The sequence below is a fragment of the Cynocephalus volans genome, chromosome 5 (assembly GCF_027409185.1).
Source record: "Cynocephalus volans isolate mCynVol1 chromosome 5, mCynVol1.pri, whole genome shotgun sequence".
NCBI lineage: Eukaryota > Metazoa > Chordata > Mammalia > Dermoptera > Cynocephalidae > Cynocephalus > Cynocephalus volans.
The window spans coordinates 153,491,631-153,519,462 of NC_084464.1; the positions used below are offsets into that span (position 1 = coordinate 153,491,631).

The 27,832-nt window shown below is 42.2% G+C and overlaps 1 protein-coding gene across 8 annotated transcripts in view; it reads left to right on the forward strand.

Annotated features, from left to right (window-relative positions):
* TIAM2 (TIAM Rac1 associated GEF 2) overlaps positions 1-27,832 on the forward strand; it is a 228,189-nt gene that overhangs the window by 106,800 nt on the left and 93,557 nt on the right. For 6 of the 8 annotated variants that reach the window (XM_063097597.1, XM_063097595.1, XM_063097599.1 and 3 more), the window contains exons 2-6: positions 5,178-5,288; positions 6,182-7,378; positions 13,918-14,353; positions 19,035-19,207; positions 24,164-24,388. In XM_063097597.1, the coding sequence (XP_062953667.1) occupies positions 6,188-7,378; positions 13,918-14,353; positions 19,035-19,207; positions 24,164-24,388 (2,025 nt within the window). In that variant the 5' untranslated portion in view covers positions 5,178-5,288; positions 6,182-6,187. Of the gene's footprint in view, positions 1-1,644; positions 1,665-5,177; positions 5,289-6,181; positions 7,379-13,917; positions 14,354-19,034; positions 19,208-24,163; positions 24,389-27,832 lie in introns of those variants that run through there. The other 2 variants (XM_063097598.1, XM_063097601.1) reach the window with 2 other exon arrangements.

Genomic DNA, 27,832 nt, shown 5'->3' on the forward strand with positions numbered 1-27,832 from the left:
TTTGCAAGGATTACTCTTCCTAAGCATTATTCCTATGGAGATCAGATGTTCCTTTTGCCTGCCTCTTTTTACAAATTGAGTTCAAGTCTTCTTATGATTAGAAATGAACTCTGTCAAGTCTTGCTATTTAACTTATATATTCTGTGTGTAGTTCTGTGACTCAAGATGAGAAAAGCCAGTTCTGACAGTACTTATAAGTTTATTAGTAGGTTTGGATCCTTGGCAGAGTTGAATGCTTTTGTTTTAGATTTTTAGGCATATTCGTCCTTGTATTTTAGCCTTTCTAGTGATACAGGCAATAATTAAACTTTAAGGCAGGGTTTATCAGCCTTGGCACTATTAACATATTGGGCCGGATAATTATTTGTAGTGGGGCTGTCTCATGTATTGTAGGATGTTCAGCAGCATCCCTGGCCACTAGATGCCACAAGCACAACCCTTGTTATGACAACCAAAAATATCTCCAGGCATGCCAAATGTCCCCTGGGCGGGGGGAGGGGTGTCAAAATCCTCCTAGTTGAGAATGACTGCTTTAAGGTAATACCAGTTGGTTCAGTGAGCACCCAGATTGTTTTCTAACATGACTGTCTAATAATGCAAGTGCATGGCTTGTGTCATTTTTTTTTTTTTTGGTATTTGACAGACCTCTTACAAATTAGGTAGTTTTGTATGTTATGATAATTTGTGGACTTGATCAAAATCAGACAAATGCTAACAGTAGAACTTAGAAGATTCCAAATTTATATATATATACATATTATGTAATATTTAATTTAAATAACTAATGAAAGATCTGAAGTGAGATGGTTATAATTAGTTCTGATATCATAATATACAAAATTAGTTATATTAATTCAATTAATTAAAAAAATTAATTATACTAAAAAATAATAGTACTATGTGTTGCATTTCAAAGTTTTTTTTAGGTGGTTTCACATGTATTTTCACTTCACACTTGATTCTCAATCTATGAGGTAGAATCTTAGAGGGGCAGCTATCTTTATCCTCAAGTTGCCAATGGGGAAAATAAAATCCAGAAAGTAGGAGTGATTTGCCTCAAGTCTCTTATGCTAGTTAAGAGACAGACGCAGGTGTTAACCCAAGTTCTCTGACAAAAGCCAGACTAGAATTCTAAGATAGGTCTCCTTAATGATTGAAGCATTCTCCCCACCCACCCCAAAAAGAGGGAACCAAGTAGATATTGTTATGGTTAATGATGGAGAGGCCTTTTCTTATCTGGCTCTTATCACTATCTGAAGTATTTGCCTTGAACAATGATGAAGGTCCTAGTTCAGTATAAAAATCTGTCTGGAATGATGTGAAGCCCGTCAGTATCTCCTGGTGGTAGAACTGAGCTTCTTGTCTTGCCCAGCCGTAAATGTGCTTTTGTGCAGCGCCCTGCGCCTCGTCTGCTCCCTGTCACTGGTCAGCCCCCAGCCCTCCTTGCAGGCCCTTCTTCCTGGCACCGCCTGTCCAGCGAGGTTTTCCTCTGTTCTCCTTTAGTTGTTGCCTCTGGGCAGACAGCTCAGGGCCTCAGCCTGGAGGAAAAGCAGAGTTGGAGGATTCTAGTTTCCTTTTCTGTCAATGCTATACTATGTGGAAGTAGAGACTTTGGGAATCTAACACATCAGTTCAAGCACAGGCTCAAGACAAATGAAGACAAGGTAAATCTTGAATTTTCTCCTCAATGATTTTTTTCTCTGGGGTTCAGTAGATCACAGTGGCTGTTGAAATTGTGATGGCATATTTGTGAAATTCTTCCACATTGCTGGACATTTCTGGTTTGGTAATTGATTGCCATTTAAAAAAAGAAAAAACTTCTGTTCTTTTTGTGATTCTTGCTTAAAAAGCTACATAGCACATTTATGTGAATGAGGATTGGAAGAAAATGAAAGATAAGAATCTTTAAGTTCATGGAATTGTGGTCAATTTTTAAAAATTCCAATATTTTCTTATAATTATCCAGTAAATAAAAAATAATGATAAGAAAGTATATACACAGCATACCATCTTTGCTAAGTATATACAGTCTTAGTGCCATATTATTTATTCCAGAGTGACTTCACTTAAATTACCCCTCAGTCAGCTATGGGCCTCATTACAGATTAGTATGCTCCATACGCATACCTCATGTGTCATTGTAGGTCAGTATACCTTAATATCTGTTACTACAAGATAGTATACCTAATATGTATTTTTGTTATTTACAGACATGAAGCCCTCTTCAATGATTTCTTATTTTAAAGAGTTCACAGAAAATCTGTTGTTTTTTATTTTCAGCTCCCTTTCTATAAACAAAAGTTTTTAACTTGAGTACCATAAAATTCCTTTGGTAAAGGAGTCAGGGAGTCTTTACAGAGGTTGCTGAAAATTTGACCTATCCATTTTCTTTCTTCCAGACAAAAATCTCAGCAGAAGCACGATGCATAAATATCTGTTCCATTTGTCAAACTCCTCAGAGACAATAATTACATAGCTTCCCTCAGGGATTACGCTTCCTGTCAATAAATTTCTTGTAAATATTGGATAAATTCTTCCTGCAGAAGCTTAAGGCTTTTTTGGGGGGGGGCAGAGTAGACAAGACATTGAACAGCTGGTCATTATGCATATGTAAAAACACACATTGTTATTCACTGTGTTTTCTCTTCTCTAGGCTGTGCCATCTTAATTTTGGAAACATCCTCATTAGTTTCTATATCTAACTTTCAGCCACACCCAGTAGGGATTCCTGCCCTTGGTCTGTGTCCAGTCAACCATCTAACATGGGAAGTTGCATTCATTCAATTCAACAGGTGTTTATTGAATGCTTACTGTGAGCCCCAGTGTCTCAGGCTTCGCACGTACAGTGTCTAGTCAAGGATGGGTCTTGTGCTGTGTTTTTTGAAATATCACACGAAATTAAAAACTAAACTGTTTAATTTCAAAAGTACTAAGATAAGTTTAGGATATAACCTGTTGCTGGGGCATAAAATTTAACCTCGGAGCGATTCTGTGGCTTTGAATCACAGCCTTTGTGTGTCCCTGAGCAGCTGACATGGCCGGCCTCTCAATAGTAGTTTTGTCTTGCTGGTGTGCATACTGGCAGCTTGGAAGAGCTGACAAAGAGAACAGCTGCTCAGGAGTCTTTCACCTTTGGGGTCATCAGTGGGGACCTTGGTCTTGACAAAAGTGAACACAAAACTTCACCCTGATCAGCTCATTGTGAAAGTCCAAGCAGCAGCAGCAGCCAGGAACTTCTCTGGCCACTTGTAGTTTAAAAAAACAAAAAACAAACAAACAAAAAAACGTAGCTGAGAAAAGACCAACAGCTCAGGATTTGAACTTTGAAAAGGTAGGATCTTGTGGTCCAGCTCCAATGTCAGAGATGGAGCCAGTTTTCAGGGGCAAGTCAACCAGTAGCTGTTCCCTTTTGCAGATGTGTGGGAAGGCCACCCACTACAAGATGAGTGGCCACTTGCATAGCAGACACCATTCAGGCCTCATTAATTACTTGCTAGCCTCAGTATTAATAGACTCAATTGAGCCATTAGATTTCCTGCCGATGCCCAAGTGGAAAATCTATTTGACATTTTATTTTCAATTCAAAATATATTTGTGTGGACAGATTAAGGCAGGAGACATGTCTTTGGCCTTATTAGAGGAACTTAGTCCAGTGCCATTGCTTTCCCTCTCACCAGTTGTAGAGGTCACTATTGAACCTTCCAAAGAAGATATGTAATAGCCAATAAGCACATAAAAAGATGTTCAGTGTCGCTAGTCATTAGGGAAATGGAAATGAAAACCACAGTGAGATACCACCTACACCCATTAGGATGGCTTCTAGGCAATGATGTGGAGGAATTGGAACCCTGATGCACTGCTCATGGGAATACAGAGTGGGGCAGCTGCGATGGAAAGCAGTTTGGCAGCTCCTCAAAGAGTCAGAAATAGAATAACCTGAGATGCAGCAATTCCATTTCTGGGTATATACCCGAAAGAACTGAAAACAGGGTCTCGAAGAGGTATTTGTACACCCATGTTCATAGCAACATTATTCACAATAGCCAAAAGGTGGAAGCAACCCAAGTGTCCATTGACGGATGAATGGGTAAATAAAATGTGGTTCATACATATAATAGAATGTTATTCAGCCTTTACAGGAAAGGAAATTCTGACACGCTACTGCATGGATAAACCTTGAGGACATGATTCTAAGTGAAGTAAGGTTACAAAAAGACAAGTACTTTCATTTGATATGAGACATCTAGAGTTAGCAAATTTGTAAAGACAGAAATCAAAATGGTGGTTGCCAAGGGATTGGGGGAGTGAGGAATAGGGAGTTTCTGTGTAATGGGGACAGTTTCAGTTCTGCAAGATGAAAAGAGTTCTGGAGATGATGGTAGGGGTGGTTGCACAACAAAGTGAATGTGCTTAACACAATCAAACCACGTATTTTACCACAATTACAAATAAAATAAGATCCAAAAAAGGAACTAAAAAGTCACTATTGAACCCTCACCACTCTGCTTTCTCTGTCTATGGAGACAAAGGCTTTGTGTCCTGGCGGTGAGTGCTGCCAAATGGCAGGTCCCCCATCCCAGCCATCCTCTTCCCCTCTCAGAAGTCCCACCCTGCCCCTCAGAGGTGGGCCTCCTGTCCCCCACCTTGTGCAGTGAGCCCCAAACATGTGCTTGAGAAACACTTTTAGTCTCATTTATGGAGTCAACCTTTGTAACTTATTTTAGCCAAGGACTATACACTGTGAGTCTGTGTTTTGGGCTTTGTTTTTACTTCTTGGTCAAATAGAGAACAATGCACTGCTGTTGTCCTGTCAGGAGGATGCTCCTGAGGCCATCAGTGTGGTGAGTCTACGAGTTGTTATCCTGGTGGTAGTGACAGATGAGCTGCACCTGACTCACTCTCACCCACTGTCCCCTAAAACAAAGGCATGCATGTGACTGCAGACAGTGTACCGAGTTGAGGGCCTTTTATGAGATTGGATGTGCAGTCCTGGCCTCCTTACGTCTTTCAAACAACCCTGATGAACCAAGCTCTTCACAGACATTTCATTTATTATTTGACAGTGATTCTGGATACCAATTGTTTCTTCAGATAATTTACATTAAACTTTTGTTTTTACTTTTTGGGAGCTTGGCGTGAAATGCTTGACAGAGTTTTCCCATATTTCTGTTTTTCAGGATCACTTCATGGACTTGCTTCCTGTGCTTGTTACACGTGCCATCTTGCTCCCAAGACCATGTAAAGCCTGCTGACCATTAATCTCCCTCTGAGCAAAAACTAGATTGCAGGTAAAATCCAGCTCCTGTGCATGTGGTTCATATCAAGTTGCATGACTATGATGAAAGTAGTAAGTAAAAGTTTAATTATTTGGTCCAGTGACTGGTTTTGAAATGTTTCATAACTGCCACTAAAGAAAAAATCCCTTTGACTTCTGCTTTGTGACTGTATATTCTTAGATATAAAAGAATTAAAATAAAAAACTTACTAAATATATTTGGAAACATGATTGGAAGTATTACCTTCAACCTGCCTATAGTAAAGATATACTGGTTAGAATAAAAAACTGAGGGCAGAAGGTTTGGATCAAATTTCACTTTGAGTTTGGCTTAACAGAATCCTTGAGCAGATGGAGGTTTTTTAAAAGGGAATCAAAAGAGTTTAATAATTTTTTCTGATGCTCACATTCTAATGTCAGTTTCAAACTTTTTTCTCTCATCATGTTCTAAAGTGAGTACACCTGAGGGCTTTAGAAAAGCTCCAGAGATTCATTTTATTAAAATGTTTCTCTGTCCTAAATGAGAGCTCTTTTTCAGGACTTTTAGTCCTTTTCTTTTGTGGTATTCCTACTCTGTGTGATATATGAGCCTGGTACCTGGAGTCCTGTTATTACAAATGTGGTGGTTTTTTGAGTGATAATGTCTTATATTATAGTGAGATGTTAGCTCTACCAGTAATTGGTGTGTGATGATAACTGTCTATCTGGCTAATGAGCAGCCTTGCACAATAAGGACAGCCAATTCAGTAAGTAACTCTTGTCCCTACTTCTTTGAGTTGTGCCAGGCACAAGAAGAAGTTGCTTATTTCCTGTATAATGTGTAAGACATTTGTTTTTAGAAAGTTCTGTCATAATGGAATGTAATTTACGTCATGGCTCTTACTGATGCAGTTGTTCTTAATTTAGGTTAAAATGGGGAACTCTGAAAGTCAGTACACCCTTCAAGGATCTAAAAATCATAGCAATACTATTACTGGTGCTAAGCAAAAGCCTTGCTCCCTGAAAATACGCAGCATTCATGCAAAAGATGAGAAGTCCTTGCATGGGTGGGGTCACGGAAGCAGCGGAGCAGGTTATAAGTCCAGGTCCCTGGCCCGAAGCTGCCTTTCTCACTTTAAGAGTAATCAGCCTTATGCATCCAGAGTCAGTGGGCCCCCATGCAAAGTCTCCAAAGGTGCTGCCTACTCCAAGCACAGGACACATGCCCCAGGAAGTGATTTCCAGAGCAACAGAGCTGCTTTCTCACTGGAGAATGGCTTCCACCATGTTGGCCATGGGCCAGCAGATAACTGTATCACCTCAAGAGACTGCAACGGACACCTTCTCAACTGTTATGGGGGAAATGAGAGTGTTGCATCCACCCCGCCAGGCGAAGACCGCAAGAGCCCTAGAGTGCTCATCAAGACTCTGGGGAAGTTGGATGGGTGTCTGCGGGTGGAGTTCCACAATGGGGGCAGCCATAGCAATGTGCCTGCCGAGGACTGCAGTGGATCAGTGCAGCTACTGAGGTACTCGCCTGCCTTAGAGCCGGAGAACTGCCCTGCACCTGAAGCCAGGAGGGACTCCAGTGCCGATTCCCCACCCAGCCCTCGCCCTTCACCCACCAACTCGTGCCTGCGGTCCAGCGAAGGCAGCTCTGTGAGTTCTGAGTCGTCCTGGTACGACTCCCCGTGGGGCAATGCTGGGGAGCTGAGCGAGGTGGAGACCTTCCTGGCACCTAGCGTGCCCGATCCCAGCCTCCATGCCACCTTCCCACCCTGTGACTCCAAAAAGCCTTTCAACCAAAGCTCTTCCCTCTCCTCCCTCCGGGAACTGTACCAAGATGCCAGCCTGGGGAGCCTCTCCCCCTCAGGTATCTGCCTTTCTGATGAGTCCATTGGCACGCACACCTGCCTGAGCAACCGCGTCTCCTTTGCCTCTGACACTGACGTACCCTCCAGAGTGGAGCCCAGGGACCTTGTCCAGTACAGCTCCTTTACCCTGCCTTGCCGGAAGTCCAAAGCCTTAACTGAGGAGACTGCAAAGAAGGACACCCTCAAAGCCAGAATGCGACGTATCAGTGACTGGACCGGCAGCCTCTCGAGGAAGAAAAGGAAACTCCAGGTGAGCGTACCTTAGAGTAGAAGGAAAGATTCCCTTAGGTTCCCTAGCCGTATGTAGAAGCTACTGTAGAGCACTGCTGGGAGGCTTAACTGAGCTAGTGAAAACAAAGAGTTTAGGTAAGACCTGGCTATTTTTTTTTGTTGTTTCCTTTTGCCTCAGATGTGCATTTTTACTCTTGGCCCACAACTTTAATCACTCTGTATCTTAGTTCGGGCTGCAAACAAAATCCCACAGACTGGGTGGCTTAAACAACATATTTATTCATCTTGGTTCTGGAGGCTGGGAAGTCAGAGATCAGGGTGCCAGTATGGGTAGATTCTGGGGAGGGCTCTCTTCCTGGCTGCAGATGGCCATCTCCTCACTGTGTCCTCACATGGCAGAGAGGAAGCTCTGGTTTCTATTTCTCTTCTTATAATGGCAGTAATCCCATCAGGGGGGCTCTACCCTCCTGACCTCATCTAAACCTAATTTCTTCCTAAAGGCCCCACCTTCAAATACTATCACATTGGGAGTTAAGGCTCCAGCACCCATGTGGATTTTGGGGGGACACAGACATTCAGTTCACCACACCCTGGTTCTGTATTTACCTCTGTACTCTTGTAAGAGTTCCATAGGCCGGGCCGAGCCCGTGGCGCACTTGGTAGAGTGCTGCGCTGGGAGCGCGGCGACGCTCCCGCCGCGGGTTCGGATCCTATATAAGACTGACCGGTGCACTCACTGGCTGAGTGCCGGTCACGAAAAAAATAAATAAATGAAAAAAAAAAAAAAATAAAACGGCAGTAGTAATATTTAAAAAAAAAAAAAAAAAAAAAAAAAAAAAGAGTTCCATAGGCCTAGTCTTTTTATTTATTTATTTATTTATTTATTGGTGGCTGGCCAGTATGGGGAACCTGGCCAAACTGTTATTCCCAAGTACAGAGTTGGGAGAATGCCTGAATGAATTGGATGTCTGAGAATTTTGCTAGGCCTCATTCTTACAGTCCAAGCAGAAAGGATAAGAGATAGATTGTTGTTACTTTTGGATGAATAGGCTTCCTGAACTTGATATTGCTTTGGAGAAACTAAATTTTCTATGCTTAAGTTGGAGCATCAAAAACAAAGTTGACAACGTTTCTATATGTGTAATCTCACCATCTCCTCATGGGGATAGCTAACAGTTTTGAAGATGTCTTGTACCTAAGTATATGTAATAGCAAAAATATAATGATGCTAAAATAAGAATCATGATGGTAATAGTAATAATACTTTTAATGACGTACAAAAAAAGTTTTGTACTTTTAAAGTTTTAATGGGGATACAAAGTGGCTTAGCCACCAAGAAGGAAAGTAATAGTTTGCTTTTTTAGGTAACTAGTGGCAATTACTAGGTTTTCAATTTGTTATTGTTGTTTAGTTTGTTTTTACTGTTGAGTATTTATAGAAGGGAGAAAGCTTTTTTTTTTTTCTCTCAGTATAAGTCATAGAGTTGAATTTGAGTAGGCAATTAGTTTCTAGCAGAATTGCATTTTAACCATCCTAGATAAAAATAAAATTATAAAATTTTATAGAACTTTAGGGGTGGAAAATAATATAACTTCCCTGAGTAGATTGTTTCAGATTTATGAAGCTTAATAATAGTTGTTTCTTTCTTATGTAAAAGGCCTGTCACCACATCTCGGGTGTGGTACTTTGGTGCCCTTTTCTCCTCCTTTACACAGAGATAAAGGACAGATGATGACCATCCTGTTTCCAGGATCTCTTCATATCCCTGAATGTAGTAATTTGCTTACTCTTTCGTGGTCCCTTCTTCAGACTCAGCCACTAAATAGAGATTTCTTTGACCTTTTCCTGTCAGCTCCATTTACCCAATGACTGACAACAGTTGAGCATAACGGGAGAACTAGCTCCTACTTATGCTGGGGCTACAGTCACATGCAGACAGCTTTCATGTCTTTTTGATTCAAGTGTTACAGTGTCGACCTGTGTTCAGCTGTCATCTACTCTATCCCCTAAGTGATACTGGTATCGAGCCAGTTATTCCACATCTCTTATTTGCATTAAATGTGTTTTTTATCTATGTTGGTGGCCTGGCTTATACACAGCTCTACTGAATCTCATTCAGTTTTAGTTTCAGTTCAGTTCAAAAGCAGACCAGTTGGCACTGTGTTGACTACTTTCTGTCATATGCAGGCCCCACTGCCCATCCAATGCATGGGAACAGAACCTTCTTATACTCTGTTTCATCCAAAAATTTATCTCTGAATTATCTGTGTGCCTGCAGAATTAAGAACAAATTGGTTAGAATCAAAGAATCAGAATTTTAAAGCTAGAGAGGACTCCCCCCTCATTTTATTTATTTTTTTACTTATTGAAACACAATTGATTGTACATATCTGTGAAGTACAATATTGAATGTCAGTACCTGTGTGTAATATGTGATGCTCAAATCAGGATAATTAGTATATTCAGCATTACACGATGTAATCATTTTTTGTTGCCCTTTACCAATTTCTTGCTAACTCCCCCTCCCCCTTTCCTGCCTCTAAGGTTCAAGGAGCTTGTCCTTCTTGAAGACACATGGTAGTTAGTGGAGAAGCAGAACCAAAGCCATATCTGCAAAACCTCAAACATGTGTTTTTCCCACTTAGCTACATGGCCAAGGTATTGTTAATATGTACTATTAATTACTTTGGAGTTAATGAATAGTAGGATAATAAACTACTTTGGGTTTTTGAAATGTGGCCTGTGAAGGCAGCTTTTTTAGTTTTGCTTATACTTCCGCAACTGATAATCTATAAATATGAACAAAATAAACTTTTTTAGCAAGTATGCCACTTCTGTTGGCCTTACCTGTGTTTTCTTTTCACAACTGAGGTGAATATCAGGTTTAGATCCTTTAAAAAATGTAATCAGTGCGTGGGAGCAAAGTTTGTGATAACATACCACAATAAAGCACCAACCAATGCATACTCTGTCACATGAACAAACTCCTTTATGCCAGCAGGGCGATGTTTCAGAATTTTAACATGATGCATAGACATACTTGTTTTGAATATTAAAAAAAAGTGATGTAAAAAGAGGAGCTCTTTCTTTCTAAGGTTTTAAAACCACCCTGTTGAGTTAGAGCCTGAAAGCAGATTAATCTATGAAAAAACATGCACAACTGAAAAACAGTATCACACTAATTACAAGATAAACAAAGAGAATACGTGCTGGAGAGGAATATGTGATGCAGATAAACTCTTCCTACTCACTGTGGCCACATTGAGGCCTTGTTCCTGCCCTGGTTAAATTTTCAGCTGTGTGAGTCAGGGTTGCTAGGTTCTGCCAACATAACAAAAACCTTTCACATCTCTGAGGTTTAGCACCACCAGAGTTTATTTCTCACTCATGCTGCATGCTCATCACCAGTTAGCTGGTGACTCTCAGCTACACTGTTCTCTAGGACCCCTGGTCTGCCGGGTGGTTACCATCTGGAACATCACAAGACCCTGTGGCAGAGAGAAGGAGAAAACTGTATTGGCTTTTAAAGCTTCCACTCAGAAGTGACACATTTTACTTCTGCCACATTATTGGGCTAAGCAGAGCACATGGCCATGCCTAACTTCAAGGGAGGGAGGAGATAAGAAATGATCCTAGAATGTGCTCCAGGGGAGGACCAGAAATATTTGGTGGGCAGCACTGACGATTACTGCAGTTTATCGCAGAGCTGATTTAGGACACAGAGACCCTAAATTTCTGGACCTCTTCATTTTAAGCCCTTACTGCTCTTTGAGAGCTTCATTGTCTCAAAATTTCTACAGAGATCTAGTTAGTGGTTCCTATTCTGTAACGAAGGCAAATGACGTGTGAAGAATGACAAGGTATGAATTTAGTACTTTTTTTTAGAATGTGAGTAACATCTCCCTGTTTCTTCCCCCAGCTTTATTGGGGTATAACTGACAGACAAATTGTATATATGTGAAGTGTTCAAGTTGATACTTTGATATACATAAACATTGTGAAATGATCACCACAATCAGGCTAGTTAACATATCCATCACCTCTCACAGTTACCTTATATGTGGGAGGCTAGAACACTTAAGATGTATCCTCTTAGCAAATCTCAAGTATGCAATACAGTATTATTAACTATAGTTACTATGCTGTACATTAGATCTCAGGAACTTATTCATCTTGTATAATTGAAACTTTGTACCCTTTGACCAACATCTCCCAGTTCCCCCTCATTCCCCTGCCTCGTGCCTCTGGCAACCGTGATTCTACTCTCTGTGTCTATGAGTTGGACGATTTTAGATTCCACATATAAGTGAGATCATGTGATATTTGTCTTTTTGTAGAGTAACGTGTCTTGAGTCCCTCTCTACTCTTTGCTGTAGTGCCCTGGTTATCAAGTTATATTAGTCATTGTTTATGATTCTTTGATTAGGCGGAAATGGAAATCATTTGTGTGGAAATAGAAATCATATACTTTGTGTACATAAATAACAGGCACCTTAGTTTCATACCCATAGCTCAATGATTAGGAAATCTAGCTGTGAACATATTTATAGGCATTTTATCTTTTAAAAAGGCCTTTTCTTATTAGCTTGAAAATTAGTCCCTGGCTATTAGGAGTCTAGAGACTGGAAAGGTTCATGCTTATGTATAAGAATCAGCTATAAATGCTAAAATGTACTCTTTTCTCATTTCTCAAGGAGGAAAATTCCTGCTTTGCTGCAGTTGAATATTTAAGAATTAGCACTACAACTTGAAGTCTCTCTTCTGGAAAACAAAGTCAAGAATATTTAGGTCACATTTAACTTTGGCACTTAAGTGCCCTTCTCTGGCAGAGTTGTGTTTGTTTTGAAACACCCCATTATTACTCTTACAGGATACCAGAAGTAATCCTAGTGTTTTGGGACTGTGAGTCAGAGAGTCCTATCTGTAGGTGAAGTAATATTAATACTAGGTAAATGAGAAGCATTCCTTCACCTCCTAGGAGTTTTTTAAAAACAACCAAGTGACAATTAAAAAGAAAAAATTAAATGTATTTTGAAAGTTTCCTGTCTAAATGATGCACAGCAGCTGGTTCATTTGCTCTATTCTGCATAAGTGTCAGTGTATAAATAAATATGACTGTGGGACGCAGTGTAAACACAAGTGGAAAATAACATTTTCATTAGTAATAGCTATGTTTGGGCTCAGTTGTTTATAGCTCTGAGTATTTGGAAACATTCTTCAGTTGCATGATGATTTTCCTACAAAAGATAGCAAGTAATTGCTACTTGATTTCTGGATGAAATTTCCGAAAAAAAAGACAACCTCTCTACACAGTGGAATATTCAAAATAAGGCTTTTAGTTTTCCCTCATTTTTTAATTTTAATGTATAAGGAAATATAATTGACAGTCCACTGACAGCTGAGTAGACTTGAGTGTGCTTAGCATCTCTCCACAGGTACCTTAACCCAAGGCATAAATTTGGGATGTCAGTGCCTTTCAAATCGGAAGTTAAGCTCATTTTCTGCTGAAAAATTTAGTTATTGCTATTTACTAGTGAATAAACTGTATGAAAGTTATTTTTCTTGAATGACTAGACTTCTAATCCAGACTTTAGAAGAAACATCTTTATATTTTCTGCCCTGTGCATAGCCAGCTCTTTTTACAGTGCATCTAGTTCTGTTGGGGGGGCATCAGTTATTCCATTAGTATGAATTTTATTTAGAGCTGCCTGTGTTTGATTTTGTGTTGGAATAAATAATAAAGTTAAGAATCATGTCTTTGGTATCCCCAGTGCCTAGGATAATAATAGATACTGAAAAGGATGTGAATGAATGAGTATATTCTTTTCATGGAAGAAATTTCCAAATTAAGTAAAAATATTAATTATATATTTTTAAAAAAACTACAATTACTAGCCAGTACCCTTTGTGCATAAGGAATTCTAGGTACATGGTTTTTATTATATGAACTGGGAAAATAAGATGCTAGAGATCTTGAAGTCTAGAAGTACGGAAATCTAGACCTGGGCAGTTGGCCAGAAGCTGGGGACTGTGTTTACCATTGGAGGAGAAAGGAAGTTTGTGGGGTTTTACATAACAACACTGACTCCCTCTGCCCCCCCACCCCACGCCCTACCCCCTAAACTAGTGATTTTCTAATTTAGCTTTCAAATGACCCAGGAGGAAAATAGGTTACAAGAACATAAATTCTTTCCTGGAAGACATTGGTTCACAGCAAAGAAACAAGAAATATCATTCTAGAAATCTTCACTAATGTGTTTAAAATATCCTAGTTAATTTTTTGATGCTAAGCATAGCTTAGATTTAGCCAGTAGTATCTTATTTACCTCTTTAAAAGCATTGACTCTATCGGATATAAATTGGGTTGGGCAATAATATTTCTAAAATTCTTTCGATTTGGAGACTTGATGATTAAAGATGTGTTTTTTGTCATAAGAATCTTGCTTTGCAGCAGCATCATTATTAGCAAGCACCAATATTACACTTACGCTGTGTTGAGAAAGGGGATGCTTTAGATATCTGTGACCTCTGATGGACGATCATTTGTGTTGCTCTCAGGAGCCGAGGTCCAAGGAGGGCAGTGACTACTTCGACAGCCGCTCTGATGGACTGAATGCAGATGTTCAGGTGCCCTCCCAGGCATCTGTTTTAATGTGGTCTGGGGGCTCGGCTCAGATCTTGTCTCAGAGAAGTGAGTCTACTCACGCGATTGGCAGTGATCCCCTCCAACAGAACATTTACGAGAATTTCATGAGAGAGTTGGAAATGAGCAGGACCAACACTGAAAACATAGAAACATCTACAGAAACTGCTGAGTCCAGCAGCGAATCACTCAGCTCCCTGGAGCAACTGGATCTGCTCTTTGAGAAGGAACAGGGTGTGGTCCGGAAAGCTGGGTGGCTCTTCTTCAAACCTCTTGTCACTTTGCAGAAGGAAAGGAAGCTGGAGCTGGTGGCTCGGAGGAAGTGGAAACAGTACTGGGTAACACTTAAAGGTAAGTGCATTATCAGCTTGCTGAGGGCCACTGGTAATCGTTTCCTCTAGCTATACTCCTTCCTAGGAAATGAGTCCAGCGTCGTTTTGAGTTAATATGAAGGGATTTTATGGAGTCTTGTGACATGTTTTACTGCAAGTACTTTGCCAAACTGTTTAATATTGTTTACTAACTATTCACATGTATTATTCAGTCTAATAAATAGTGATCAAATTTAAGTTATTCCTTATTATTTTGTAGGTATTTCTGTACCATTCTTTGATATTTTTCCTGCATCTGGGAAAAAAAAACAATCCAGATAAGTAACCAAAGATAGTTTAGTTATTTGGAATGTAGATCCTGAATTTCACATTCTGCACATATTCAGAACTTCAGAGATATCCTTCCTGTCTTGTGCAACTTTGAATATCATCTGGATTATTTGATTTGTATCTTCTCACCTTTATGAACTAAGAAAGTCTAGTTGTTAACAACACCAGCAAGTGCAGCTTTTTTTTTTTTTTAATGTAAAGGAAATAAGTAAGAATATATTTTGTTAAGATGATAAAAGTTTCTTGCAAGCTTTGCCCTTTAAAAATTATAGTTGTCTGGCTTATGGTGGATGTATGGATTTGAAGAAATCTAGATGTCTTGTGAGGAACTGAAAAGCTCTAAATCAATACAGTGTAGATTTATACAGATGCAAACAGGATGAGCAGCCTCACAGCCTCTGGCATTTCTGCACAGTCCTCCAACTCATTGCCAGAGAAACTGAATGTAGTATTCAAGTCAAACCTCATTATCGGGTGACACCTTCCCTATCATGGGAGAAAGCAGAACCATGAGTCACATCTGCAGGCAGTAGGAATGAAAATTGCTCTTTTCTAGCTTTCCTTTGCCTCCTATTTAGAAATTTGAGCCCTGCTCTCCCAACCCTGGAGGGCGGGAATCATTTCTTGATTACCTATGAGCTCCTCTGGTAAAGATACACTTATGAAGTCATTTTGTCTCTATGTAACACTTTTCCCTAGAAAACCAGGGGGTTTATAAAACCCAAAGACCCAACATTTTACACATGCTACAGTCTTCTTTCCCAACTCTGAATTTTATTTTATTTCATTTATTTTTATTTTTTAATTGAAGTGTGATTGATTATACATATTTTTGGGGGTACATCATTGACTACCATTACCTGTGTATAGCGTGTATTGATCAAATCAATATTATTAGCATGTTCATTATTACAAATTGTAATTATTCTTTATGTGCCTTACCTAATCTCTCCCCGCTCTTCTCCCTCCCCCTCCCACCTCTAGTGTTCTCTCCTTCTGAAAGATCAATGTATTATTGTGATCTGTTCTTTCTTCCTCCCTCCCTACCTCTCTCTTTCCTTCCCTTCTTTCCTCTCCTTCCTTTCCTCCCTTCTTCCCTCCCATCTAGGAATGAGGACATGTGATATTTTTCTTTCTGTGTCTGGCTTATTTCACTTAACATAATTTTTTCAAGCTCATCCATGTTGCTTCATTTTTTTTCATGGCTGAGTAGCGTTCCATTGTGTATATATACCACAATTTCCATATCCAGTCATCCATTGATGGACATTTAGGTTGGTTCCATATTTTGGCTATTGTAAATAGAGCTGCGATGAATATGGGAGTGTAGGAAGAGCTGATCACCGGGTTCCTGTATTCTGTCCCAGAAGCTAGACCAGGAACTCTGGCTGCTGACTTCAGGGGCAGGGATGGGCCCGAGTTGTCTTTGACCATTGTGAGATCTGCAGTCCTGCCTGCACTCTGCTCTCTTGGTGCTTGCTGTAAGATACTTCAAGGTCCATGGATAAAGGGTGCTTTCTAAGTGTAAGTGTTACCAAACACATATACCTTTGTTTCCTTTGCAGCCAAGGCAGGGCATGCGATAAAGAAATTTTTTCCCGACACAATCTTTTTCATGTGGCTTTCTACACCTTTTTCCTATGGGAATTCAGTATGTTGAGTTTCAATTTCTTGGCTTAGAACTGAAGTTGTAGTGTTTAGACTTAACTATTTTGTTTAATCTTAGAAACACATAAATTTATATATACATACACACATACGCATTTAGGCAGAGTTCTAAAATTACCCTCAAAGTATCTATAAATTAGAAACAATTTTCTGGAGAGAGCAGTTATTAGCAAACCATCTGGTTACCTGCCTACATATAAGTATGCTAGGGGCTCAAATATTTGTAATGGCTTGGAGGATGTAATAAATTTTTAACAAGGGTAATTCTGTTTTCCGTCTGTCTATGAGTGGACTTCCAAGCAGTTCACAGGGGACTTCTTGGGCTGAAGAGTTGGCAAGGTCATTACAGATATCTATCTCTCAAAGTGTACAACAAACTGATTGATGTGCAGTGTCAGGAAAGGAGTTCATAAAATCATTTTTAGATGCTGTGGATTCTGCCCTGAGATAGGCCAGCAGCAGGGAATGGAGGGATAAGTGTGGGTCGGGAAGGTGTCAAGAAAAGGTGACTTGAGGCTAATTAAGACTGACTCTTCTCCCTCTGCAGATGATATTTCTACTATTACCTCTTCCATTTTTGTGGAACAGCTTTAATTGCTGTTCCCATCTATTTTTTCTCTCTCTACCATGGTAAGAAGAACATCCACTGTCAACTCTCCAGACCACTAGCACCCCATTAGAGACACAGAGTTCAAATTAAACTTGACTGAATAGAGTTAAGACTGGTTTCCTGTTCTTTAAGTTTGATGGCCACAGCATTCTGCACATTTTTCTACATCCTGGCCTGGCTCCAAAATGAAATGTCCTGTTTTGATTTCACACTTCCAAATTAGAGCTGTAGTCTGTTGTTGATGGGGTGTTAGGTTTGGCAATATCTGGGCCTCTGCCCAAGGTTTGCGTTCATTTCCTCTAGATGTAATGATTCTAACCATAGCCATTGGGAGTACATCATTAGGGAAACTGGGAAGTAAATGTTAACCCATTGAAAAGAGTTTGGATGTGGGTGCAACTGGTGTTGCTCTGTCCCCTTAACCTGGGGCCTGAGGATCAGGGTAATGGCATGTTGCATAGGTAGCAATAGCATTAGATGGGCCTTTCTTGATTGAAAGGTTATGGTTATTGTTTCTAAATGCATCTCTGGCTGGAAAAAGAGACTGACCTAGACTTCTAAGAAGCAGCTCTGGCCGTAAACCTCTTGCTACTTTCCCTTATTAATATTTGAGCCCTCTTGGCCTCTTATTTGGATGAGTTTTGTTTGTGGGGAGGAGAGATTGCTCAGTACTTCTTAAGATCATAAAGTACCACGGAGGGAGAAAATGCTGTTTCTGAAGGCCAAGCTTGGGGCAGGCATCTTTCTCTCCTGGCTTCTATGTGGCTCTGGGTTCCATTATATAAACTTGTTTATTTGTATTAAGACTTAGTTTTAAAGGAAGAAATGAAACTGGTGAGAGTGAAATAGTTTAAAACTTTTGCGAATGAGGACACACAACACAGTAAGATAAAATGCCAGTGAGTGGATCCCATTCATTTACAATGCAGGTGAAAGTAGGTAGGTGTTTCTTTACTGTCAATGTGAAAGGTATTTGCAAAACACATGGTGGTGACCATATTATTATTTGTATGCCAGAGCTTGACACATGAGAAATGCTCAAAAAAGTTTATTGGATGAAGGTTTGTTTTATTTTAGCAGCTGGTTGTTACAGGATTTAAACCTTGACCCCCTGGTATTATCAGCACCACGCTCTAACCAACTGAGCTAATAACTGGCTAGCACTATTGGTTGAAAGTCTTAAGGGATAGTAAAACTGTTTAAGAGAACATACTTATGAGCATTTTAGAAGCAGCAATTTGCTTAAAAATTATGTCTAATGAGGCATTCCTATGTAATTGCTAAAATAGACCCAACTTTTAGCTACAATACTTTATTAGCTAATAAGAGGAAAAATAAGTATTTGAAAGCATATGTAGAAGCATTTTTAGAGTAATATTTTAAAATTCAGGCATATTTAGTTTCATTTTTCTTTCCTAGTCTGTTAGTAAGTTAGTAATATTTCCTGTCACTATGAGATAAAAGAATATACTAAGATTAAGTCGTTTTTTTTTACATGGCGTTTGGAGAATCTATTGGGTACTTTTTCAGACGTGGCAGAGTTTCTCAGGTACATCTAGTTTCTTCTTACTACAAATGGTAAACGTAGTTAATAAACATGAGATTTTCTTTGGCCTCTCACTTTAGATCTTGTAAACAATGCAGTGTTGTGCTTAAGAACGAGGGCTCAGGGGCCAGAGGGCTTGAGTCCACTGTGGTCCTGCTGTGGAATGAGTACAGGTGATTCTGTCTCTCAGGTTCCTCATCTGTAGAATGGGATAAATAACCACACCCACCTCATAGGGCCCTCTGGGGATTCAATGAGTCAGTGCATGTGGGTACTTGCAGAGTTAAGCAACAATAAATGCTTGACATTATTATATTGATACCACATTTACAAAAACATCTCCTTTTCATTCGAGTTAAGGTTGATGCAACTAGGCATACTTCAGATATCAGCTTTTCCTTGCTTACTGTGTTTGTATTAAATAATTGTCTCATTGAGTTAATTAATTAATTATTTATTTTTTAATTGTATCACTTACCTTCTCATTCCTTTCCTAGATCCTCAGGTCGTGTGACAGGGATGTTACTTTGCTTCTCTCTTTCACAGGATGCACCTTGCTGTTTTATGAGACCTATGGGAAGAATTCCATGGATCAGAGTAGTGCCCCTCGGTGTGCTCTGTTGGCAGAAGACAGCATAGTGCAGTCTGTCCCAGAACATCCCAAGAAGGAAAATGTGTTCTGCCTCAGCAACTCCTTTGGAGATGTGTACCTTTTCCAGGTACTGCCAATGCTTTGTCCATGTAGAGTTGAGATGATAGCTTGTGTACTGTTAGGATGAGAAGGAAGCCAGGAGGGGGATGGGGATCTGGTGCCAGCAGTGGCTGTGGTAGTGGAAAATTGCCCAGCTGCCAGGCGGCAGGAGGGAGTAGTGGTAGACTGCGCAGGACACTCCGGTCCTCAGTGGGCTGGTGAGATAGCCACCAAAAGACCTCACATGGCCTCAGAGGAGCCAAGCCCACAGATCTGAGGGTTCAGAGCTCCCCTTCCCTTGACACCATGAGCAAGGGAACTTGCAGGCCAGACCCCCAAACCTCCCTGAGTCCTGCAACCCCCACTGGTTCCTCCTGGCCCTTCACACATCGTCCCGTAGTCCCACCCCACATCCTGCGCTCCTGGCCACCCCACTCTGCCCCCTTCCCACCTTGGGCACAGAAAGGGATTGAAGTGTTAGACGGAGAAGGGGCTTAAGGCCTCAGGGCACTGGCTGGGATAAGGGCAGTGAGCTGAGGGCAGCTGTGTCCTACCCCTTTCCTGGGAGCTGGAGGGGAGATGCCAAGACCCTGAAAAATGTAGCACATGTCTAGATGTCACATAAATGTGTCTGTGCAGGCACAGGTCCCAAGAATCTAGTGACTCCCCCATTGCCCCATTCCGCTGATAGGACACTCAACCCGGGAGGTAGGACAACCTACCTCGGGTCGCACAGCCACTAAGAGGCAGAAATCTAGTAGCCTTTCCTCCCCCCCTCCCCAAGGGATTTTCCTGACAACTCCTAGGGACAGAAGGGCTTCCAGGGCTGGGGTCTCAGCTGCCCCTGCATCCTTAGGACAGGGTCCAGCTCTGCTGCTGGCCACACCTTCCCCAAGCCTAGGGGACTCTTCCACTTCCTTTCAGTCCTCACTGCCCTGGCCCAGATGCAGTGGCCTGGGCTTCAGGCAGGTGGTGAGTTGATTTGCGCCAGGCATATCTCCTGAGTTTCTGTTGGAGTCAAACCTGTCAGCCTCAAAGACTCAGGCTGACCCGTCCCCAGTCTCCCAAGTTGCTGGTACTGGAGTATGCAGGAGGTAGGAGCTGCCTCTGTGGGTGCGAAAATGGGGGCTGTGGAAGTGTGTGAATAGGTGTGTGTGCGTGTGTAGAGTGCACATATGTGGGTGTAGCTGTGTGCTCCAGTAACAGTATATCCAGATGCCTCAGTACCTCCACCTGCTAAGCCCCACCCCGCTGACTGGGTCTCTGTAGGCAGCTGTCTGAGGGCTGCTAGGCCTGCACATCATATCTCCCTGATGGAAACCGGTGGGGAGGCACCTGTAGGTTGGTTCTGGCCACCAGGCAGCAAAACTGGAGATGAGAGGAACCGAGCCTCACTCAGCGACCCCTCATGACCTCCTGCCTTCTCTGTGGGGGTCTGGGACACCCACAATAACGTCGACATGGGCAAGGCTACTCCCTCTGCTTGGCAGTGCCTATCCACTATCCTGGGCTGCCTGTGCCAGGCCCCTGGGTTCTGGGGCATTTGAGGGGCTCCTTGATGGGCCAGGTTGGCTAGGGGGGCACTAATCACCTTCCAGCCTGGAGCCCCCACCTCTCCACCTACTGCACAAAAGGGCTAAAGGTCCCCCTGCCCTGCCCAGGTCCAGTTTACAGACAGTGTGCGGTAGCCCTAGGGCCTGGCCCCGCTCTCCTCATGTGCCCACTCCTCTTGAGACCCTACCTCCTCAGTGGGCATGGAGCCCTCCACATGCCAGGTAAGTAGCAAACCCCTCCTCCTGCCATGGGCCATGTCTCAGAGAAGGCCCCCATAATGCCCCTGGCCCACCTGCAACCCAGCTGGGCCCACCTCTCCCAGCCACGACTTCTTGTTTTGCCTTGGGCCTGTTGATATCCTGATCTCTCTGCAATAACAAGGAAGTGAAATTCCACAGAGGACATCCATCATGCGCATGCGCTCTCTCTCTCTCTCTCTCTCTCTCCCCCCCTCCCCCTCCCCTCCCCCTCTCTCCCCCTCCCTTCCTCCCCCACTCTCCCCCTCTCTCCCCCTCCCCCTCTCCCTCTCTGTCTTTCTCTCTGTCAAGATCCTGTCTGGGAGTTTTTTCCCTTGTCGTAGCATTAGAATGTTAGAGTTGGGAAGGGACTGTAGTTATGTAGCCTGGCCCCCTTGTTTTCATAGTCACTGGGAGGCAGTGACCAGCCTGGCCCCAAAGCAGGACTGGAACCAGGTCAAGGCTATGCTGTGCTGCTGCTGGATGGGTCGGGACCCTTTGCCTCTTAGGAAAGGTGTTGGTCACAGATGTTTACCTCATTTTATGTCACTGTTGAAGAAACAAAAAAAATAATAGCAAAAAATAATGCCATAGATGCAAATACTAAGAAGCCAAAAAAACCTCACGCACAGAAGTATCTCCCCTCTTGTGATTCTTCTATGAAGGTACAGTGTGTGTGTGCTTTTTTGTGTGTATGCATGCACATGTGTGTGTATCTGTGTGTTTGTGTCTGTCCCACCCTGGTCAGGCTGGGTCATGCCTACCTCTATCTCAGCCCCTGTGTCCTCCACACTGCCTGTGTCCTTTGGTGCTTCCCAGAAGCCCTTCTGCGCTGGTCTGTGGGGTGTGGGGAGCCCCCTGGGCAGGAGGCAGAGCCTTTGGTCAGCTAGAGGGTCTCCCAGCAGGCCCACCAGGCAGAGCTCTAGGGCTGCCTGATGCTCTCTGAGCTAACACTGTGGCTGGTGGGACAATCCTGGTGGTGGGCATCAGTATCCAAGCCTGGCTTGGGGCCTGGGGCAGAGTCCTGGCTGGAATCCCAGCCCGGGAACCCCAGATCCTCATATCTTGCTGCCCCCCACCTCATGTGTTTGTAAATACTCTGGCATCCTTTGGCCCCGAGAAGATTTTTAAATGCGTTATTTACTCCTCTTATCATGATAATTGTTATAAAATAAGCAAAACTAGAAAAATTTTTTAAAAAATGCGGAGAAACAGAATTAAAAAGCAAAACTTAGAAATGAAATAGAGTAAGTTCTTAGTTAGGCTTTGGGTTTGGACTTAAGCCAGAGACATTGGCTTCTGCTAATGCCCAGGTACAGTAGGAGTGTTGCAGATCTAGTCACTCATATAGCAGGCATTTCTTGCATGCCCATGAAATGCCAGGCTGTGGCCCATGAGATGCTCATCAGAACACAACAAAAAAAATCATGATCCCTCTTCTGGACTAGCTCGTGATCTGGTGAGTGCTATGTCCAAGATTCTCAGAGTCAAAGCTTTTTAAATGAAGCCTAAAAAATATGGACAGGAAAGGCTTCAGTTCTTTCTGAGAATCCCTGTGGAAGTCAGAGAAGAAGCTTTTCAAGAAAAATGCTATGTGGTCTCATTTCCCTGTGTATGTGGTCTTAGAACATTAAGATTCAGGTATCTGCTGTCAAAAATTTTAGCAACTTGCTAGCAAATGAGAAGTGGTAGAACATGGTGGTACTGAGCTGTAGGTTTTGGAGTCAGGCTGAGATTTGAATCCTGACGCTATTGAGTGTGTGAGTCATTGTGGAGTACTTATGAACTTCTTTGAGCCTCCAGCCCTTCAACCAGTAGGATAACAATAGCTTATCGGAGCACTTTAAAGGTAAATAATAAAATGTGTATGTGTTAAGTGCTAAAGAAAATAGCTATTATTATAATTAATTAATGCGGAAGAGGTGGGAATCATAGCCAGGAAGTGAGGTGTGCTTCTCAGATGCCTTCCAATCCAAACCCAGTATTTCATGTAGATGCAGTGTTGGCTGTAGATCATACCTGACTGGAAGGCTTATGGAAAATCCCATAGGTCTTGGGTTTATATCTCTAATGAAGTTGGTTCTAGAAGCCCTCAGAAGCTCTGCAGAACATCAGTGTTCTCTAGGCTGACTTTGGGAATCTAGAATGCTCTGAAGTGCTCACTGCAACAGTATTTTCCCAAACCAGCCCCAGGTAAAATCATTGGGTCTCTAGCCTTATTGCTGTCCCCAGACTGACTTGGCATACAAGAGTCAGGGCCTGAGATTTGATTTTTCTTCTCAACAGAAAGGTTGTATAGAACCTTCTATGAATCTTTAAAGCAAAGTAATGAATTGATATTAATCTGAATGGCAGAGAAGGTAAATACCTTAGATTAAACTGCATGGATTGCTTAGGGGTAAATGTGAAATGAATATTTTATTTTGTGATTCAGACAAAATATCCTTAGTTTTAAGAAGTTTTTTTCCAATTGGTCCTATACTATGATCCCAGAGGCCCCTGATGGATCAACTCCATGGCTTGAATGTATGCGGTTATTTTCATTGAGAACTGAAAGTGTTTCTCAGCCTGCTTAGAATCATACATATTTGTCCTTTCTGCTTTATTCAAACTTTATTGTTTTTAAAACAAAATATTTTTCTTATATAAAAATATATGGTCATTGTGTCTGAAGGTACTGAAGAACAGAAAAAGAAAAACCATTCCACATTCCCAGTATTCATAGTATTTTAATGTTATTGTGCATTTACCCCCAAAACATTTTTATTTATACTTTTTGTAATTGAAGCCATACTGTAGATGTAATTTTATATGCAGGTTTTAAAATTTAATGCTTTAATCTCAATATTTTCTCATTAAAATTTTGAAGATAAGCAGCCTTTTAGAGAGAGGCATAATGTAACCCTGACAATGTATACCCTAGTTTTCTTATCACCCCCCTGTTGTTGGCCATTGGCTTGTTTCTAGTTTTTCTTACTGTCATATTTAGGGCTCATGCTTATTTCTCCTCTGCTCTTGATGTTTGCTCAGACCCTCTGAACCTGAGTTGAATGGTTGTGGGTGTTTTTGAAGTTAAACAATTTTATGAATGAAAGTACTGCTTGGGTTTTTCTCAGCAAAGCGCAGCCTGCCATTTCAGAGAGCACTTTTATGGTCAGATATCTTCATACAGTTTTTTCCTGCTCTGTGTTTAGGCCACTAGTCAGACAGATCTAGAAAACTGGGTCACTGCCATACATTCTGCTTGTGCGTCCCTTTTTGCAAAGAAGCATGGGAAAGAGGACACAGTGCGGCTGCTAAAGAATCAGACCAAAAACCTGCTTCAGAAGATAGATATGGACAGCAAGATGAAGAAGATGGCAGAATTGCAGCTGTCCGTGGTGAGCGACCCAAAGAACAGGAAAGCCATAGAGAACCAGGTACTATTTATTTACACTGTGGTGGTTATTCTTACACTCTGGGGAAATAGTTTCTGTGGCTTCTCATTCAGGTACTCGGTGACTGTCCTTTTGTGACATGGGTGATACGATATGCTTTACAACCTTTGCTTGATATATAAATACATAGTAACCACATCTTTTTTCCCAGTATTGAGTGGTGCCTTCTTGCCTAGATGATTCTCTTATGTATTGTCACTTTCTGAACAAAATCCATACAATAAAACCACTTTGAGATTAGACAGGTAAGATTCTAATACAAAGGATGGCTTTGGAGAGTGGTTTTGTATGACAGAGCTGTTTTTGTATTTTGTATTAAAGTCACAGACAACAGATAAGCTGTTAAGGAAAATGCTCTGTATGGTCTAGCGCCACATTCATATCATTTGGAGGAGCAGTAACATACTGGTCGGTTGGGGCTTCTAAGCACCTGGAAAAGAGGGTTTAGGTTGGGAAGTGATGAGGAGTTGTCCATTAGGTTAGACAGGTGCTTATGCAACTTTTTCAGGGCCTTCATCTTAGTCTATGACAAAATACTAGAAATGGGGTGGCTTTTAAACAACAGAAATTTATTTCTCATAGTTCTGGAGGCTGAGAAGTCCAAGATCAAGGTGCTGGCTAATTTGGTGTTTGGTGAAGTCCCGCTTCCCTTATAGAAGGTGTCTTCCTGCTGCATTCTCACATGGTGGGAGGAGCAAGGGAGCTCTCTGCGCCTTCTTTTATAAGGTCACTAATCCCGTTCATGAGGGCTCTGCCACCATGACCTAATCACCTCCCAAAAGGATCCACCTTCTAAACCACTGCCTTGGGGCTTAGGATTTCTACATATGAATTTTGGGGGAACACACACATTCAGGCCATAGCACTCTTGAATGTAAGGTTGGATATAAGGTTTATTTCATCCTCTGTATTCAAGGGAGGAAGAGAGGTTTTTAAGTTGGGAACAAAGCATATGAAAACAGTCTCTTTGGAAGGTTAATAAGGCAGCAGTGTGGAGGACAGATTGCAGAGGGCAAAGGGGTCGGGCAGTAAATGGCACTGGTCTGGGTGTGTAGATATGAGGGCTTGGTCCCGCGTGACACAACAAAAATTCAACAATTTACATGGAAAATGTATACTACACTTCTGAATGAAACTGTTCCTCAAACAGGATATGCCATTTATTTAAAGAGTACCTTCTAGCTAACTCCAAACTGTGAAATAGTTTTAATAAGGAAGCAAAAAGGAAGCAGAAACTGCCAAGATGAATATGCAGGAGGGCCTTTGGGGTTTGACAAGGGCACAGCTGCTGACACTGCTGAGAGATGTGCTGTCCCCAGAGCCAGCTTGTGTCCTCTCTGCCCCTGCCTGCTTCATCTCCATGGCCTTACCTTGTTCCCATCTCAGAGTTCAGGTCCTGGGGCAGTGTGACTGTACCACCCAACTTCTTTCTGTCTGTGTGCAGTGCAGGTTGTGATGCCATGTCAGTGGTGTGGCAGACCAGAAAGCTCAAAGGAGAAATGGTTATCCCAGCATTCTCTTTGCACCCCATCTTACCCACGGTCCTGAATTTCCAGGATCCAAAGCCACCATCTGTCTATCATCAGAGATGCAGCTCATGGATTCGAATGTCAGAGCACTCAAAAATCTCATACTGATTGTGGTGGAAAAAAGTATGGTTTTAACTTTTCCTGGCTCTCTTTAAGTTTAACTTCAGAGCCATATTTAGTCCTCTGGAAGGGATACCCAGCTTGGAGTTTTCAGGTCCTTATGTATATATAGTCAACTGGTTACGTTAGGGAGAGAAAAGGGAAATTTGGCAATAATGAGAGGCTTCTGGCCTTTCGCATGAGTGCGTGCACAGGTATGTGTGTGTGTGTGTGTCTCTCCTCTCTCTGGCCACAAGAAGCCCAAGCAAACATTTCTTAAAAATTTAAATTTTTGTTAAATGTAATTTTATTCTCTTATTCGTAGTTTGTAAATGCTTTATTGATGACATCACAATTGATGCTATTCTCTGATTGGGAGGTGGGAATTACTTTAAAATAAATCCCTACCCAAATGCAAAGGTCTAGGATGGTCAGGTGGCCTGAAGAGAAACTCTTTTAAAGAATTAGGCAGGCTTCTGGTCAAGATGGTGGAATAGATGGTTCCGAGCATCACTCTCTCCCACAAATCAACCAATTTACAACTATTAAAAAGCAACGACAGCCAAGCTGGGGCCACTAGAGCTGAGGGGAAGAGGAGGAGAGACCTACAGAACTCATGAAGACAGGAGAAGCCTCGATGAGAAAAAGAAAGGATTGCTCCCACATGGAGCAAGAGCTGGCAAAAGTTGCTGCTGTGCCCTCTCCTATGAAGTTGCTTGGAGGTGGTAGGGGAGAAGAGGGCCTTGTTGGCCCTTAAGCCAGCAAGACCGCTCACAGGATTCCTGTGGACCCACACAGGACTGAGGAGCCATAACAACTGAAAAAAGGAGCCACTCAGAGACTGGTGAGTCATTGCGGGGGACTAGAGCATGGCCCATCCCATGGGAAGTGACTGGAGTGCGGGTGGTGGGGGAGACAGGCCTACCAGAGGAACACTGGGGCATGGCATGGACAGCTGATCTGCCCTCCAGTCTGCATAGGCCCACTCAGTGGAGACTGGTCAGGAATACGGATCTGCAGGGGGTGCCATTTGCTGAAAAGTCTCAGGCCCAGACCAGAGTTTTCACACAACCCAGGTGTATCAGACCTCAGAAGACTTGAAAGTATGTGCAAGGTCAATACAAGGTCAACCGTTAAAACCTGAGCTGCACAAAAAGCCTTCCCCAGGGAATCAGCAGCAAAGCATTAATTTAGCTCAACTACAGGGCTCAAGTGCTAGTTTCCACAGGAAGTTCCCCCATTTTAGAAGTAAGCAAAGGACAACAGATTAGGTCCATTGCAGAGTTTAAGTGTCTGGAACAGCACAGAAGTGGAAGAATAAATACCCACAGACCAGAGACAAAGTTTGGTATTAACTAGTAAAGGTCTCACATCACCAAAGAATACTTATTAAACCTAGAAGGACCCAAAGCCCCCTGGGCTTCCAAGCCAGGGTCGGGGGTCTCGACCATGCCCCCCAACATCCTCAACTAGCCCAGTGATGACCACCAAGCTGCTGCAGGAAGTGCCCTGGCTCGGCAGTGCCTCATTGTGGGGGCCGAGGGCTTCTGCCATACACTCCTGACATCTACATTCAGCCTAGCAATGACCGAGCCACTGCTGGAGACGCCCTGGACTCCCCTGCAGGAATGAGGAGGGTGCCACGGGCCTCAACCATGCCCCGCCTCCTTCCTCCTCCTCCCACCCTATTTCCTTCCCGCCACCCCAAGTGCTCTGCAACAGCATCTTAGAATGTAAAAAAAAAAAAATAATAAACTTAAAAAAAGAATTAGGTAAATTATATCTGTGGCCTATTATC